This window comes from Furipterus horrens, unplaced genomic scaffold (assembly GCF_987537825.1).
Source record: "Furipterus horrens unplaced genomic scaffold, mFurHor1.1.pri manual_scaffold_2, whole genome shotgun sequence".
NCBI classification, from domain to species: domain Eukaryota; kingdom Metazoa; phylum Chordata; class Mammalia; order Chiroptera; family Furipteridae; genus Furipterus; species Furipterus horrens.
Window position 1 is genome coordinate 28,273,042 of NW_028327172.1, and position 14,230 is coordinate 28,287,271.

Here is a 14,230-nt window from a genome sequence, read left to right on the forward strand (position 1 = left end):
ATAAGGTCACACTTGGAGGTTCCAGGTGGGACCCGCCATGCAGCCCTCTCCACCCAGGTACCACCTTGTGGCTTTTCTGGTCCCCTTCAGCGTGGCACTTGCCCACCTCTGGTTTTCTGTCTCAGATGCTGCCTCCTGCGAGGCAGAGGTGAGGGTGGACGCTCAGGCTCTCTTCCAGCTCCCTGGTGCAAGCATCAACAGATTGAAGCCCTCCATGTCAGGAGTTTGCACCTTCACTCGGCAGCCCAGGACTTTTCCACGATGTGTTCCTCTTCTTCCTCTTCCATTTCCCCCTCCACTTTCCTCTGGTTTTGTTTTCCCTCCAGCCACCAGCTTTCTGAGTCAGGGGTGACACCCTCATGGCAGCACCTGTGAGCGCCAGGGGAGTGAGTGCCAGTGTCCCGCTGTGATGCCATCCTATTTAGTCCTTACAACACACCTAGGGGGTAGAAATCTCTTACCCCATTTTATAGGCAAAGGAACAAGCCACCAAGACGTTAAGGTAGTTTCCCTAAAGTACAAAGCACAAAGTGGTGGAAGCCTGACTCAAATCCAAGCCCAGCTGCAAAACTGCTTGCCCTGTGCCCCTCAAAGTGCACCTCTGTGAGCATAACACGCAAGAGAAGCCAAAAAGGAAAAAGCTAACAAACTGGTCTACATACATTTAAAATTTCTGAGTGGCAAAAACAAACAGACAAAAAATAAATAAACAGTAAAATCGTTGCCCGTCACGTAACAAACTAGAATACGAATGACAAAGAGTAGTGTCCTTAATATATAAAGCACTTCTACAAATAATTAAGGAAAATTCCCAACAGTTTTGTATAAAATTGGACAAAGGACAAGAACAAGTGGCTCACAGAAAACATAAACAGCATCTCACCCTTAACCCCACTCACTATAAGAGAAACACAAACTAAAATTGCAGCAAAATACAGTATTCTCTCACTTATCGCAGGTATTACGTTCTAGACCCCCCTCCCATGAAGTAGGAACCTTACATTTATTCTACACTCTTAAATCTATGTAACTTTAACACCATACGTATACAGTACCGCAAAATCCCATGATACAGCGAAAAATCCGCGATAAATAATTAAATATAATATTTTTTTAAATTCCGCGATGCAGTGAGGCTGCGATAAGTGAACTGCGATATAGAGAGGGACTACTGTACCTTTTGTTCCCCAGTTCTCAGACTGGCTGAGATGAAAATGTTTTATACAGTATTGTGCTGGCAAAATGCGAGGAGACAGACACTCATACACCACTGGTGGCGGTGCCCTTGTTGGAGGCTATTTGGCAAGTTCGGTGCTTTAGGATATATTGCAATTCCTCTTCCATCACATCACTGGTCAAGAACCATTTTCCCCAGACATTCCTATTCCACCTGACTATTTAGATGCAGAGACCTTCTTTGCTGCAGCCATCCTGCTGTCAGGAATTCCTCCTATACATACGATCGCATGTGTGCACATACAGACATGTGGACAAGCAAACTCACTGCAGCATTGTTTGTAATCACAAAGGGCTTCAAAGTGCCTAAATGAAGAGGACTCTGGTGAAATAAATTACGGTACATTGAAATTAATATTGAAATTAATTTTTTTACATGGAAATATTATGCAGCTGTGAAAAATGATGGGTGGCACTATATGTAGTTATCTCTAAGACATAATATATGCTAAAAGCAAAAATGTGTAACTGCGTACGGGTCACAGTTCCATTGGTAGAAAAACAGAGAAATAAATGTGTGCTTATCTTTGTACACACCACCTCTGAAAGGTCATGAAAGAACTCTGTCCTTCTGGGGAGGGTGACTGGGTGAAGAAAATATCTTTTGAGATTTTTACCATGTGCATATATTACCTATTCCAATTAACCATTTAAAACTGGATGTCCAGGCTTTAGATAAAACCCCCCTGGGGAGGGCCGATTCTCTCCCGCAGCCCAGCACTAAGCAGAGTCTGACACACAGCAAGGGCTCACAAATAGTTGCTGAACAGATGATTGCCTCTCACAGAAGTTTGGTTCTGTTTTCTCTTCCAGTCTCACAGCTGATTTCTACTTATCGATTGCCCTAAAGACTTTCAGAAGGGCCCTTGGCGGGGGGGGTGGGGGGGGGGCGGGGGAGTGGGTCGGGGTGGCCCTCCCTGAGCCAGGAACAGCAGGAGCATACCACACAGGTACGAAGGCAGAGAGCTGTGCATCCTTCTTGGCGTCCTCGTGGGAACCCACGAGCTCAGACAGGTTGAGGCCGATGTGGTGATGCACCTGAACGAGCAAGGCCAGAAGCAGATGGGGATAGATGTGCCTCACATGGTCCAGGCAGCTGTCGACGGACAGGAGCTCACACAGGCCGCTGGCTGCCTGGGGGCAGAGAAGAGGCGTGTGAGAAGTCCTGGCCCACTGTCTCAGCATTGCTGGCAGGGGGTGGACTGCTTCTCTAGGAGGTCAGACCTGGATCTTTGCTCTACTCTGGCGTGGCCTGGGAAAGCCCAGATCTCCCTGAATCCCGACTCCCACTCCTGGCTTTGTGGGTGGGCCCTGCACTGGAGCAATAACAAAAGCCTGCCTCTTTGATGTTGACACACCCCTGGAAGATCATGGTGGTGGTCTTGATCCCACTGTGCCAGTGAGAAGATCAGAGGGGTGATGGGACTTGCCCAAGGTCACTTAGCCCCTGGGGTGCAGGGTTGAGTCTTGAACCTAGGGTTTCAGATATGGCTGGAGCGTGCCCTTCCTCTTCCTCTTCCTCTTTTGTACCACAGGCACACAGACCGCAAAGGGGCACCAGCTGACCCTTTACTTTGGGCCATTAAGGTGGACTGCCCTCACTGCCTCCCCATGTGGCCAGCAGCTAAAAGAAACAAGCCACAGCCTGGTGCAGGAGCCAGGAAGGACCTGTTCTGAACTCCATGACAACCTGCCTCACACACCTTCCTCGACACCAACCCTCCCAAGCCCTGGGAATTTGGCTTCGTTGGCATTTGTCCCACCAGGTTCCCAAGGACCAAATTTGCACTCACTGCTGCCCCCCTCCAACTTCCCCACCTACATTCACTCTGGTCCTGGCCTGGGCCCACCCCTCACACTTGGCCCACTGAGTCCTCCCTAACTTGCAGGACAAGGTGGGGGCAGGGAGCAGGCAGTGATGGGTTGGGGTCACAAGACCTGATGGCTCATTCTGGCTCCACCGCTCCCTGCCCCCCTTTGAGCCTCAGATTCATCCTCCATAAGGTGAGGTTACTGGGCCTCGTCCAGCCAGCCCCACAGCTGTGGTGAGAAGTGACTGAAGGAGAAGGGAGACTCCTTCCTAAAGAAATGATTGAAATCTGTGCCACCATGCAGCTGGCCCATTTAATTGTGAAGTGAAAGAGCCCATGACTTGTTCCCATGGAAATAAATGACATAATGTGGGCTGGAGGAGAACAATAAACAGCCCTTATTTGTAATTCACGGCTTAGGAAACCCTTTCACATCCACTATCTCACTCTTCTCAACAGGTAAGACAGAGAGGCAGGAGTTATTACTACTCATTTTACAGATTTTACTATGAAAGCTAAGGAGGGGGAAGTGACTGGCCAAGGTTACACAGAGAGGCAGTGGCAGAGCTAAGATGAGTCTCTTGGACTCAAAGCCTTTCCACTTGTCAGCAGCCCAAAACTAATACTTTATTCAAAGAAAACAGTCTGCGGTGTAGAGAAAAGCCTCTGGTGATGTGCCATGAGGCTCTGCTCTTGGCTTAATCTTGCTCAAATGGTGTATTAATGCCACAAGGTAAAAATCTGCCCACGCCGTATCTATGCTCAAACTATGCTTGTTCAGCAAGACGCATGGATGAGTGACTGGAGAATACATGGGAGGAGTGAATTAAATGCCAAAATCATGGAGGGCACGGGGTGCCTGATCCATAGAGCTCGATGCTGGGAGAGAGAGGCAGAGAGACCCGATGGGGAAGCACGGGATCTGGGTTTGAGTCTTGACATCGCCACTCAATGGCTGTGTGACCTTGGGCAAGACGCAGACTGTTCCTGAACAGGAGGATCTCCCTCTGTAAAGGAGAATAGCACCCACTCCTCCATTCCCCATATCTTTGCTTATTTGCTTCCCTCCCTCAGAATGTCTTGCTCTCTGCTGAGTCTCCAGAACTTACGTGTGCTCAATAAACAATTGTTAAATATATCAGTTGAAATTTCTTGAATATCTGCTCTGTGCCAGGTAAATGTTAGACGTTTACTATTCCAGGCCCCTGACGTAACTGTAAGTAGCAGCACTGCTGCCATCGATGGATCACAAACAAGAGCAGACAGACAGACACTTATCCAAGGCCACACAACTAGCTGCTCGCAGAGCAGCACCCTAGAAGCTGGGCGGGTTGAGTCTAGCAGGAGGGGGGAGGAGAAGAAAAGGGGCAGGCAGACAGGTCTCACCGCTAGTGGCTTGCTGGAGGCCCCGCCCTTCTTGGTGACAGGCTCCTCCTTCAGGATGAGCAGGAGCAGGTCCAGGAGCTTTTGGACATCACGGCTGGGCTTGTGCAGTATCAGCTGCCTCCACATCTCTGCTCCATTGCTGGGAGGTCGGGGGTAAGATAGTTATGGGGACCAGGCCCAAGCTGGGGCAACCCAGCTTCCCACTGGTACCCATGGGCATGCTAGCAAATTCCTGGAATGGTCCAGAAAACACTTCCTATGAGGCAGGGGGCTAACAGCGATACAAAACCCTATTTCCCAGGTATTATGCCAGGTGCTTTACAGACAATTTATTACTTCAGCAAATATCGATCATCTGCTATCGTCCAGGCACTGAGCACATCTCTGGGGATACAGATACGAAAAGACATTTAAGACATTCAGGGTCACTGAATTCTCACAATGACCCTCAAGGTGGGTTGTTATTGCCATTTTAGACATGGAGAGTTGAGGCTCAGAGACGTGCAATCACCAGTATAAGACAACACAGCTCATGAGTTGCATCATCAAGAAGTGACCGGGTCTGGTGTCCCAAAGCCTGTGCTTCTTCCCCCAGGCCAAGGAGCCCTTTGGGGCCTGGACCCTGCATCTGTCACATGATATCAAGAAGCCCACGCCCCTGCCCCTTGGGAGGCAGTACCCCAGGCAGGGGAAGGCACCTGCGCCAGGCGGCACCGGCCTGCTGGCATTCTGATGGGCCGGTGAGCTATAGAGTTAACCCAGCCCTTTCTACCTTCTGCAGGAACACGTGAGCCTCCCATTAACTTTCCAGCTCTGTTCCCCTAGAAATCTGATAAAGACAGTATGTCAACTATGTTGCTAGGTAACATTGTTTATGGTAAAAGTGACACAACTGGTAAATTGCATCTGAGCTGGGAGGAACTATAAATTAACTGTAAGAACCGATGGGGACATTGTAGCATTGAGCTTCCTGGGGCGACTGGGCTTGTCCCTGTGGGGACCCTGGAAGCCAAGTCTATAGAGTTGTTAGAAGAAATGCTAGTTCCCGTGTGGCCTGAGCCACTTAAGCTAAGGCAGCTCCCGCACCTTCCGCCTGAGACCCACGAGACCAACTCTTGGAACCAGGGCCAAGGCTGGGGTAAGGGAAGTGAAGCATCCAGGGCACAAAACGTAAGGAGTCCCTCACTCTCAGGCTCACACAAGTGCAGGCAGGCATGTCACCTGAGAGCAAGGGCCTCCTTGAATTTTGTTCCTGCTCCGTCTGGCCAGCTTCATGGCCTGCTGCAAGGTCTCCTGCAAAGAGGAGCCCCTGATGCCATCCTGTCCTATATCCTGAGTGACTCTGATTTCAAGTGTGGCTTCCGCAGCCTTGTGAGTCTGCATGTCTAGTGGCTCCAAGAAGCAAACCCTCTGGTGGGCAGTGCAGTCACAAGGTTTAAATTCTTGCAGGTGGGAGGACAGATATGTGTCACCCCAGCCCTCACCACTGATGTCCTTGGCTTCTGTGAATGACACCAACTCTCCTTAGAGACACACCCCATTTGCATAGCTCTGCACAATTCTGTTACCTTCACTCTCGACCAACCATCTTAAGATGTGGACCACATGCTTTCTGCCTTGATTTAGTCATTCAAAGGTGTGGGAGCATTTCCAGGGCCAGGAGGCTGCACCAGTCACACTGGTCTCTCCTGGCCATGAGCTCACCATTGGCCACAGTCCCCTCGGCCCATAGACCACCTGCTCCCTGAAGGCTGAGGACACGGTGCGCCCTCCTGCACAGGCCCGGCACAACTGGCTGCATTACTCGGCACAACCACCCATATGGAGTGGGAATGCAGGGATTATTTCTTCCTTTGGCCTGTGGGGGAAAACTGAAGCCCAGAGAGGACAAGCAGGCTGCCCAAGACCACACAGCAGCTGAAAGCTGAGTAAGGACTGTCACTCAGGCCTCCTTTCTATGGCATCATTATAGAGCTCTGGGCTTGGAGTTGGTCAGATCTGAGTTCAGGTCCTCATTTTGTTGCTGGCTTGGTGGATCCCTAGGGTAAGAAACTTCCCCTGAGCCTCAGTTTCCTCATCTGTAGAATGGGGTTATTGCACTATTAATGCTGAGCAAAGACAGCTAGCAGTGTTTGGGAAGTGCCTAATGGTTGTCGTAGTACCACAGATCACAGAAGAGGGGCCGTCTAGAAGGGCAAGGGATTCCTCTGGGTAGAAGGAGAGTCCCAGGCCAGCGTGGGGGCTGCTTCAACCCTCTGAGGCCAACCCCCACCTTGGTACCTGTCTATTGGGAGAGGGCACAGGAGCAGGGCCTCCACGACCTCGGGCATAAAGGAGCGGGCCAGGAGAGAGACGGGCAGCAGGGCCACCTTGCGGGCCTGTGGCTCCTGGATGTGGCTCAGCTGCACGTAGACAGCCTCCGTGATTTCTGGGATCTGGAGGATGGCGGGAAGCCATGAGCACGCAGAGGGCCAATGGCGAGGCCAAGAGAGTTGTGGGGGCGGGGAGACGGAGGAGGAAAGGAGTGAGAGGATAGAAGGGGACACACAGGAGAGAAATGGGGAAGTGGGCAGAGTGCCTGCTCCTTCCCTGAAAGCGAGTTACTTTGTCTTCACTGCCCACCCCCACTGCCCCACACTGGATGGGTGAGTTCTTCCTCGCCTTGAACTCAGCCACCACCACCCCTGCCTTACCTGAGGGACCAGCAGGCCCTGTGGGGTCTCCCAGCCCAGCCCCCACTCCCAGGGGCCTTACCACTTCCCGTGTCCTGTGTTTGTACCACTGCAGCACTGAGCGGAGTGTCACCTCTGAGGCCAGCCGCATCGTCTCCCCTGAGTCTTTCCCCTGAGCCTCCGAGGCACCCTTCAGCCCTTCCAGGGCTGCTAGCAACAGGTCCTTTACCTCCTCGGGCCCCAGGAAGCTTCTGAATTCCTGAAACAAAGGCACAGAGATGCTGGCACACATGGACAGACCCTGAATGAGCCATACACAGATGCATAAACACCGCCAAGCACACCCAGAGGTCAGCAGAGAGAGCCCGCAATCTCTGGGGAGGAGCTGCAAAACAAGAGGCGACGTGGCCTCAGAGCTGAGTGACTCAGCCCACTCACTGTGGCTCAGACCAGAGGGGTCATGGGCACTCAGGATGGCCCGTGTGGTCAGGGAAGCCTTCCTGGAAGATGGGATAGGAGGGGAGGGCATTGGGCAGGCTGGTGCTGCCCTTCTCCCCCATTCCCGGGAAGGCCCAGGGCTGGCAGGCAGCAAGCAGTCACCGTGATCACACGCAGAATGTTCTGGTGTGGCCTGACGGGGTTGTAGGGCCCCAGGAAACGCTTGTTGCTCTCATACAGTTCCACCTTGTTGATCTCGTTCTCATCCCTGGCTCCTGTAAAAAGAGGACCTTCTCAGTGAGACCTGATCACCCTTTCTCTAAAACTTCTTGTTAAACATAGATGTAGCAAGTGCATAAATCATAGGTACCCAGCTAAATGGATTTTCAAATGCTCAACCTATACACGTAACTGGCGCCTAGGTCAAGAAACAGAATGTGATCAGCACCCCAGAAGCCCCTCGCATGCCCTCTTTCAGTCCACTCTGTCCCTCCCCTACCCTGGGGTAACCACTATTCCGACTTCTCAGCCCACAGATTAGATATCCTTACTGTTGGACTTCTACAAATGGACTCATATATTATGCGATCCTTGATGTCTGGCCTTCACTCAACATCATGTGGGTGAGCTTCATGGCCCCTGTTGCAAGCAGCATTGCTTCATTCATCCTCAGTGCTGCCCAATTTCCCATGGTATGAATATACTACAATTTATGTATCTGTTCTACCTCTGATGGACATTTGGGTTGGTTCCAGCTATTGTGCATAGTGCTGCTATAAACACTCTAGTATGTCTAGTCATGTCTTTTGCTGACTATATGTACACATTTGCTAGGCAGATAAGTAGGAGAGAAATTGCTGTGTCCTTGGGTAAACATAGATTCAGCTTCAGGGGATACTGACAAACAGCTCTCCACGGTGGAGGCCAGTGATGCTCCCACCGCAGATCCCGAGAGCTCCAGTGGCTCAGGTTTCACCAGCGTGCGGCACCGTCCCTTTCATTTTTGCCATTCCGGCAGGCATATGGCAATGCCTCTTAATCGGCAATCCCCCTGCTCCTGGCATTCCCAATTCCCCTTTTCCACTTCCTTTTTTCTTTAGGACTCATCATCATCTGACTTACTATAGGTATTACTTTTTTATTTTGTTGTCTACTGACAACAAGAAGGTAAGTTCAACAGGGTGGATTATTTGATTAATTGAATTGATATTTATTTCTTCACTGCTGTGTCCCAGGGCATAGAATAGTATCTGGCACATGATGGTTTCTGTTTTCTACTGAAGGAAACACATTTCAGATGCATTTTATGAGCCCTTACTATGGCCTGGCCTGGGTCCTTCCTGGATCTGCCAGTGTAGGCAAGACATGGGCATGAGAAAGGTCCATCAGGTGGAGTGACCACATGAACCAAGTGTGTGGGTTTTTGTAAAGGGAAGGAGCTTGGGACCTGGAATCAGGCAAACGCACGTTTTGTATTCTAGCTTTGCTGCTTCCTACGGTCAGGGGGTCCAGACAAACCACTTTTCTCCTGCAGAATCTAACAGAGTGGATTTGGCCTAGGCTTGCCAGATAAAATACAGGATAACCACTTAAATATGAATTTCAGGTAAACAAATAATTTTTAGTGAAAATATCTCTCAAATATATAATACTTTCAATCAGATTATTCATTGTTTATCTGAAATTCACATTTAAATGAGTGTTCTGTGTTTTTATTTGCAAAATCTAGCAATACTAACTTGGTTTATGCTATTCCTGACGTTAAGGCTGATTATTGACATGACTTATATCACTTTTACCCATTACACAGGAGGTCTGAGTGGTTCCTGGGCAGCAGCAAAAATAGTCCGGGGGCCAAATCTTTGTCCCAAATGTTAGAGGTCAAGAAAAGCAGGGACACCAGACAGATCCCAAAGGCCTGAAACTAATAAGACCATCATTGTAGGCATGGAGAAAAGAAAACTTGCCCTGGCTGGTGTGGTTCAGTGGATTGTGCACCGGCCTACAAGCCAAACGGTCACTGGTTCAATGCCCAGTCAGGGCGCATGCCTGGGTTGCAGGCCAGGTCACCAGTTGGGGGTGCGCAAGAGGCACCCACATGTTGATGTTTCTCTCCCCCTCTTTCTCCTTCCCTTCCCCTGCCTCTAAAAACAAGGAAATAAAGTCTTTAAGAAAGAAAAAAAAAAGCTCTATTTGACAAGTGCCATATATGATCTCATTTAATTTTTCAAAAAGCTTGCGAGTTATATGCTATTTTACCCTTTTCTACAGATGAATAAATCTAGACCTGGACAAGGAAAGTGCTTGTCTGAAGTCATACAGCTAGGGAGGGCCAGAGCCAGGTCTTGTACCCAGGTCACTCTGCCTCCAGAGCCAGGGCAGTTTAAACAACATGCCAAAGTCCCTTGGTTTGAGGCAGTGTTGGGACTGTGGACAAAAGAAGGACACAAGTAATCGATGATACGGTGCACTTCTAGGTGCAGTGCCTTCTGGGCACCTGTGTCAGCCCATGCTGCAACACTAGCTCCCTGGAAGAACATCCCAGGAATGTTCCCCACTTACAGGTTTGAACCACTGTGGTTCTAAGATAGAATCTGTTCTTTGTTCATTCATTCCATAAATATTCACTGAGCACCCACCACGTGCCTGGCCCATGGCTAGCCCTTGGGGGTTCATTGGTGAACAAGACACAGCCTTGCCCTGTCCTCAAGTGAGATTATAGTCTAGTGGAGAAGACAGACCAGGAATTAAGAGATTAGGGCTATCATGCCTGAGTATACATGGTTCCATGGGAATGTGAAAAGGAGAGTCACAGATTAAATTTGGAAGGATGAGGAAAAGCTTAGATAGAAGGATTGCTTCAATCAAAATAGGTTTGTTTATAGCCTTTGTCCCTGGTCCTGTGGGGACTAATTCTTTGTACCTCCGCATACCCCATCAGACCCTGTGCTGGTCTCCACCATCTCCCACCAGTGCCTTACTACTACTGCCTTAGTCAAGTGCCTAGCTGAATGCCTGCTCAGAAGCTTTGCTTCAGAGGTGCTCTAGACTTACCTTTTCGGAGGTTCAGGATGGTATAAAGGATGGTGATGCCCTCCAGAGCCTCCCGGCCAATATCCTCATCGGGATCCCCGACGCGAAGGGCGAGTCTTCCCAGCACAAGCCCCAGGCCCGTGGATCCGAAACATACCTATTTGTGTTGTAATAATCTTAGGGACTGAGTCTTAAAGGTTCAATAGTGCTATACAGTAAATGGTAAAAAGAGGTGGAATGTCTGTCCCTGATAGCGGAGCCCTCTGAGGATGGTAAGGGCCACCTGGGAATCTCTGGACAGGTTGGACAGGTACACAGGCTCCCTCAGAACTGGGAATATTCTCCCCAGGAGGCCCCCCGCCCCACCTCCCAGAGGCCACTCACAAAGTAAGGCACGGTGAGAAGCGCGCACTTCAACAGAGAGACATTGCTGCTCACAGCACGAGCTCGTTCATGGGCCTTTCCAGAGTTCATCCAGGGCCCCAGGGGCTGTGAGGACAAGGGTAAGGCTCAGAGCTACAGGCTGGCTGCCAGCCCCTACTGCCTGGGTGGGCAGGCCAATCTTCACTGATCAGCTTCTGGGGAGAGCATAAAGACCACTCCCCGTAGTTCTTCTCTTCTTCTTAGAGCATAGGGAGTCATGGGGTCCAGAAGCTGAGAATAGGACTGAAAGACCAGAGGGAGGATGGTCAATGAGGAGAGAGATGAAAGATGGAGAATCGTGAGGCTCAAAGAAGAAGACAGGGGCATGAATGAACGGAGCAAAGATACGGGGGCCGCTACCATGGGAGTATGGAGGGGAGGGAGAGAGTGAAGAGGCACGGGTCTGGGACAGGGAGGCAGAACACTGGCACAAGATCACGTCCTGAAGTCAAATCACTCCTTCTGGGTCCAGCCCCCACCACCCCCTCCTCCTAAGCCAATCCTCCTTTCTTCTCCACCCTTCCCCTCCTCCCCGTCCCCTCACCTCCAAAATGCTCGTCAGCCCAGCAGCGATGGGACACTCAACAAAGAGAGCATTGAGCAGTGTCTGCAGGGCTTCCAAGGTATGACAGTAAAGGGTCTGTAGACAGGAGAAGGACCAAGCTACTAGCAGGCCTCTGGAGCAGACCCTCACCCCAGGCAACCCCTTGTGTGGACACAGGAAGCTGCTCTTTGGTCCCACCCGAGACTAACTTAACGTATGATACTGGACACATTACTTCCCCTCCATGGGTTACAGTTTCCTTATCCACAAATTGGTCGTTATTATCCCTGCACTTTTTACCTTATAGTGAAGGAAGCAGACACCCAACATTCACTAAGAATCTACCATAGGCCAAGTAAGCAACAAATGAGAGGGTGAGTGGGAAAATGCTCCAGAACTCTAAGAGCTAGGTAAACTTTTATTATTGTCTCTAGGGAAGCGCTCTGGTTCTTTTTTAATTTGCTACTCCTAGACTTAAATAGGTTTTCCAAGTCGCCTCTTCAGGGCCGCCATTTCTTCCACGCCCGGGCTCCTCCCCTGTCAATCACACCACAGGCCTGGGTTTTAGGAAGGTGCGGGCATTACACATACACAAGGCTGAGCTATGGGTTTGAGCCACTCTGGAAAGGCCCTCTCTCCTCCGCCTTCCCTTGTCCTGCCAGTTCCCCATGTCTGCCTCTCACATTGTTGTTGCCCAGGCTTCCTGAGTCTGTTCATTCACACCAGGGTTGCACCACAATCACCAAGCAAACCTCACTCTCCAGCTACGCCCCCTGCCCCGGTCCTTCTCATCTGCAGCCCGGCACTGTGCAGCGCTGACCTCTGCTGGCTGGACCTGTTACTACAAGGGGGCCTCTGTCTTCCTGGGCCCAAACAAGGATTGCCCGCCCTTCCTCTGGGTCTTATCTCAGGGCACCACCTCTGGGACCCAGAGCCCTCTTACCGCCACATGCTCTGCCCCCACAGCTCTCAGCCTCACTTCTCAGCACTCTCACCCGACCCTGGGCTCCAGCCACACCGCCTCAGTGTCATCCTTGCTGTTGCCATGTTCTCTCCATCCTCAGGCCTCTGCACAGGCTGTTCCCTCTGCCTGGCATGCTTTTCCTTCTGCCAGTGCCACTCCCTTCAGCTAACAAGCTCTTCTTTAACCTCGCAGCTCCAGCACCAAGAATCCTGAACCTCCGCCCACCTAGGCCAGGTCCCCTCCATTCCAGGCTCTTCATAGCAGCAGTACTGCTTGCTCGCAGCATTTACCAGTGTTGTAATTTTGCATTAACTGCATAATTCTCTGATAAGGTCTATCTCACCCCTGCCCTTGCCCCTACTCTATCCCACCCCTGTGCTTCTAGTAGGCCCTCCATTAATATTCAATGAATGAAAGGATGAATGAATGAATTAATGAATGAGCTTTACTCTGAGCTGAAACACCACTCCCTTGACTTCCCCCACTGACCCTACACCCTACACTAAAGGAAACCTCTGACCGCTCCTCCTAGGACAACTGCAGAGGTTGAAAGGTTTCCATGTGTTTGAGCTCCTTGAGGTCCTGCTTCTCTGGGCCACAGCCAGTCTTTCTTCCTTGTGACCTAGCCCTCAACCAGCCTCCTGTCAATCCTGGCTACCTCCTCTGGCCATGCCAATGCCTGTCCACCGGCCTCTCACTGGACAGGGCTCAGAAGTCAATAGAACCCTCCAGATGAGGGACTGATCCCTATTCCAAAAATCCGTTCACTCACCAAACATCCCTCTCACACCAAGAGAGGGTCAGCACATTGCCCCAGGCCCTGCAACTCGAGCAAGCACCCTTCCTTTCCCTGCTGGGAGTCCTACCATGTACCTCACTCTGAGGACCCTGGACCACCCTAGGACCCACCGGGGAGGGCCCTGCTTACCCGTACGGTCTCAGCCTTGGCCTCATCTTTCTCCTGCATGGCCTGCACAGAAGGCAGGGAGAACACACTCTTCACACACGTGTTTACCAGCTCTGACATTTCCCAAAGATCCAGCACAGGATGGCTGTGACTGGTGAGGAGACAGAAAGCAAAGGCATAGAGTGAGGGCAGCTGGAGCTATGAATGCAGGGCTGGGGCGAGGGTACCTCGACGGGGTGCCAGGCGTGGGCCTGAGATTCAGATCCACGAAGGTGAGGTGGGGGGAGGAGGGAAGTGGGTGTGGAGGGCAGACAGCCCTGGGAGGGACTGGGCACGGGGAGAGGAGAAGACCCAGGAGTGGGATTAGGGCACAGCAGAGAGGCTCCAGAAGACAGAGGCAGAGCCCATGGCAAGAAGAAGAGGAGATGGGGGTCGGGGAGGGGCTGTGGACACCTCAGCTGCGTCAGGGTCTCCATGGCCTGCTGGCGGACGGGGCTGGAGAGGGAATCCAGTGGCTCCTCCTGGATCTGCCTCTGAGCAGGGCACACAGAAGGGCTGATGAGGGGAGCAGGCCACTGCAGACCACCAGGGCTGCGGCTACCCCTCCAGGAGCAGCTACAGCAGCAGCCCCTCAGCCTGGGCAGAACTCCCCACCTCCACGCTCTGGCAGCCTCCAGTCGGGGGGAGCCAGTTCACTGCTCAGACCTGTCTGGAGCCTCAGTTCAAAGTCACCAAAACACCCCACGTTCTAACCAGCTGCGTCTCTGAAGCCTCATGGTGGGGAGGTTTATTTAAACCACAGACCAGCCCAAAGCA

At 51.4% G+C, this 14,230-nt stretch overlaps 1 protein-coding gene across 1 annotated transcript in view; it reads right to left on the reverse strand.

The window, feature by feature from the left end:
• LOC150018059 (maestro heat-like repeat-containing protein family member 7) overlaps positions 1-13,905 on the reverse strand; it is a 31,285-nt gene extending 17,380 nt beyond the window's left edge. Inside the window, exons 1-10 of the mRNA XM_090267271.1 lie at positions 13,868-13,905; positions 13,436-13,565; positions 11,544-11,639; positions 10,961-11,065; positions 10,598-10,733; positions 7,706-7,818; positions 7,188-7,364; positions 6,714-6,868; positions 4,434-4,572; positions 2,180-2,370 (exon numbers count right to left, since the gene is read on the reverse strand). Coding sequence (XP_090123397.1) covers positions 2,180-2,370; positions 4,434-4,572; positions 6,714-6,868; positions 7,188-7,364; positions 7,706-7,818; positions 10,598-10,733; positions 10,961-11,065; positions 11,544-11,639; positions 13,436-13,565; positions 13,868-13,890 — 1,265 coding nt within the window. The 5' untranslated portion in view covers positions 13,891-13,905. The remainder of the gene's footprint in view (positions 1-2,179; positions 2,371-4,433; positions 4,573-6,713; positions 6,869-7,187; positions 7,365-7,705; positions 7,819-10,597; positions 10,734-10,960; positions 11,066-11,543; positions 11,640-13,435; positions 13,566-13,867) is intronic.
• Positions 13,906-14,230: the final 325 nt, after the last annotated feature.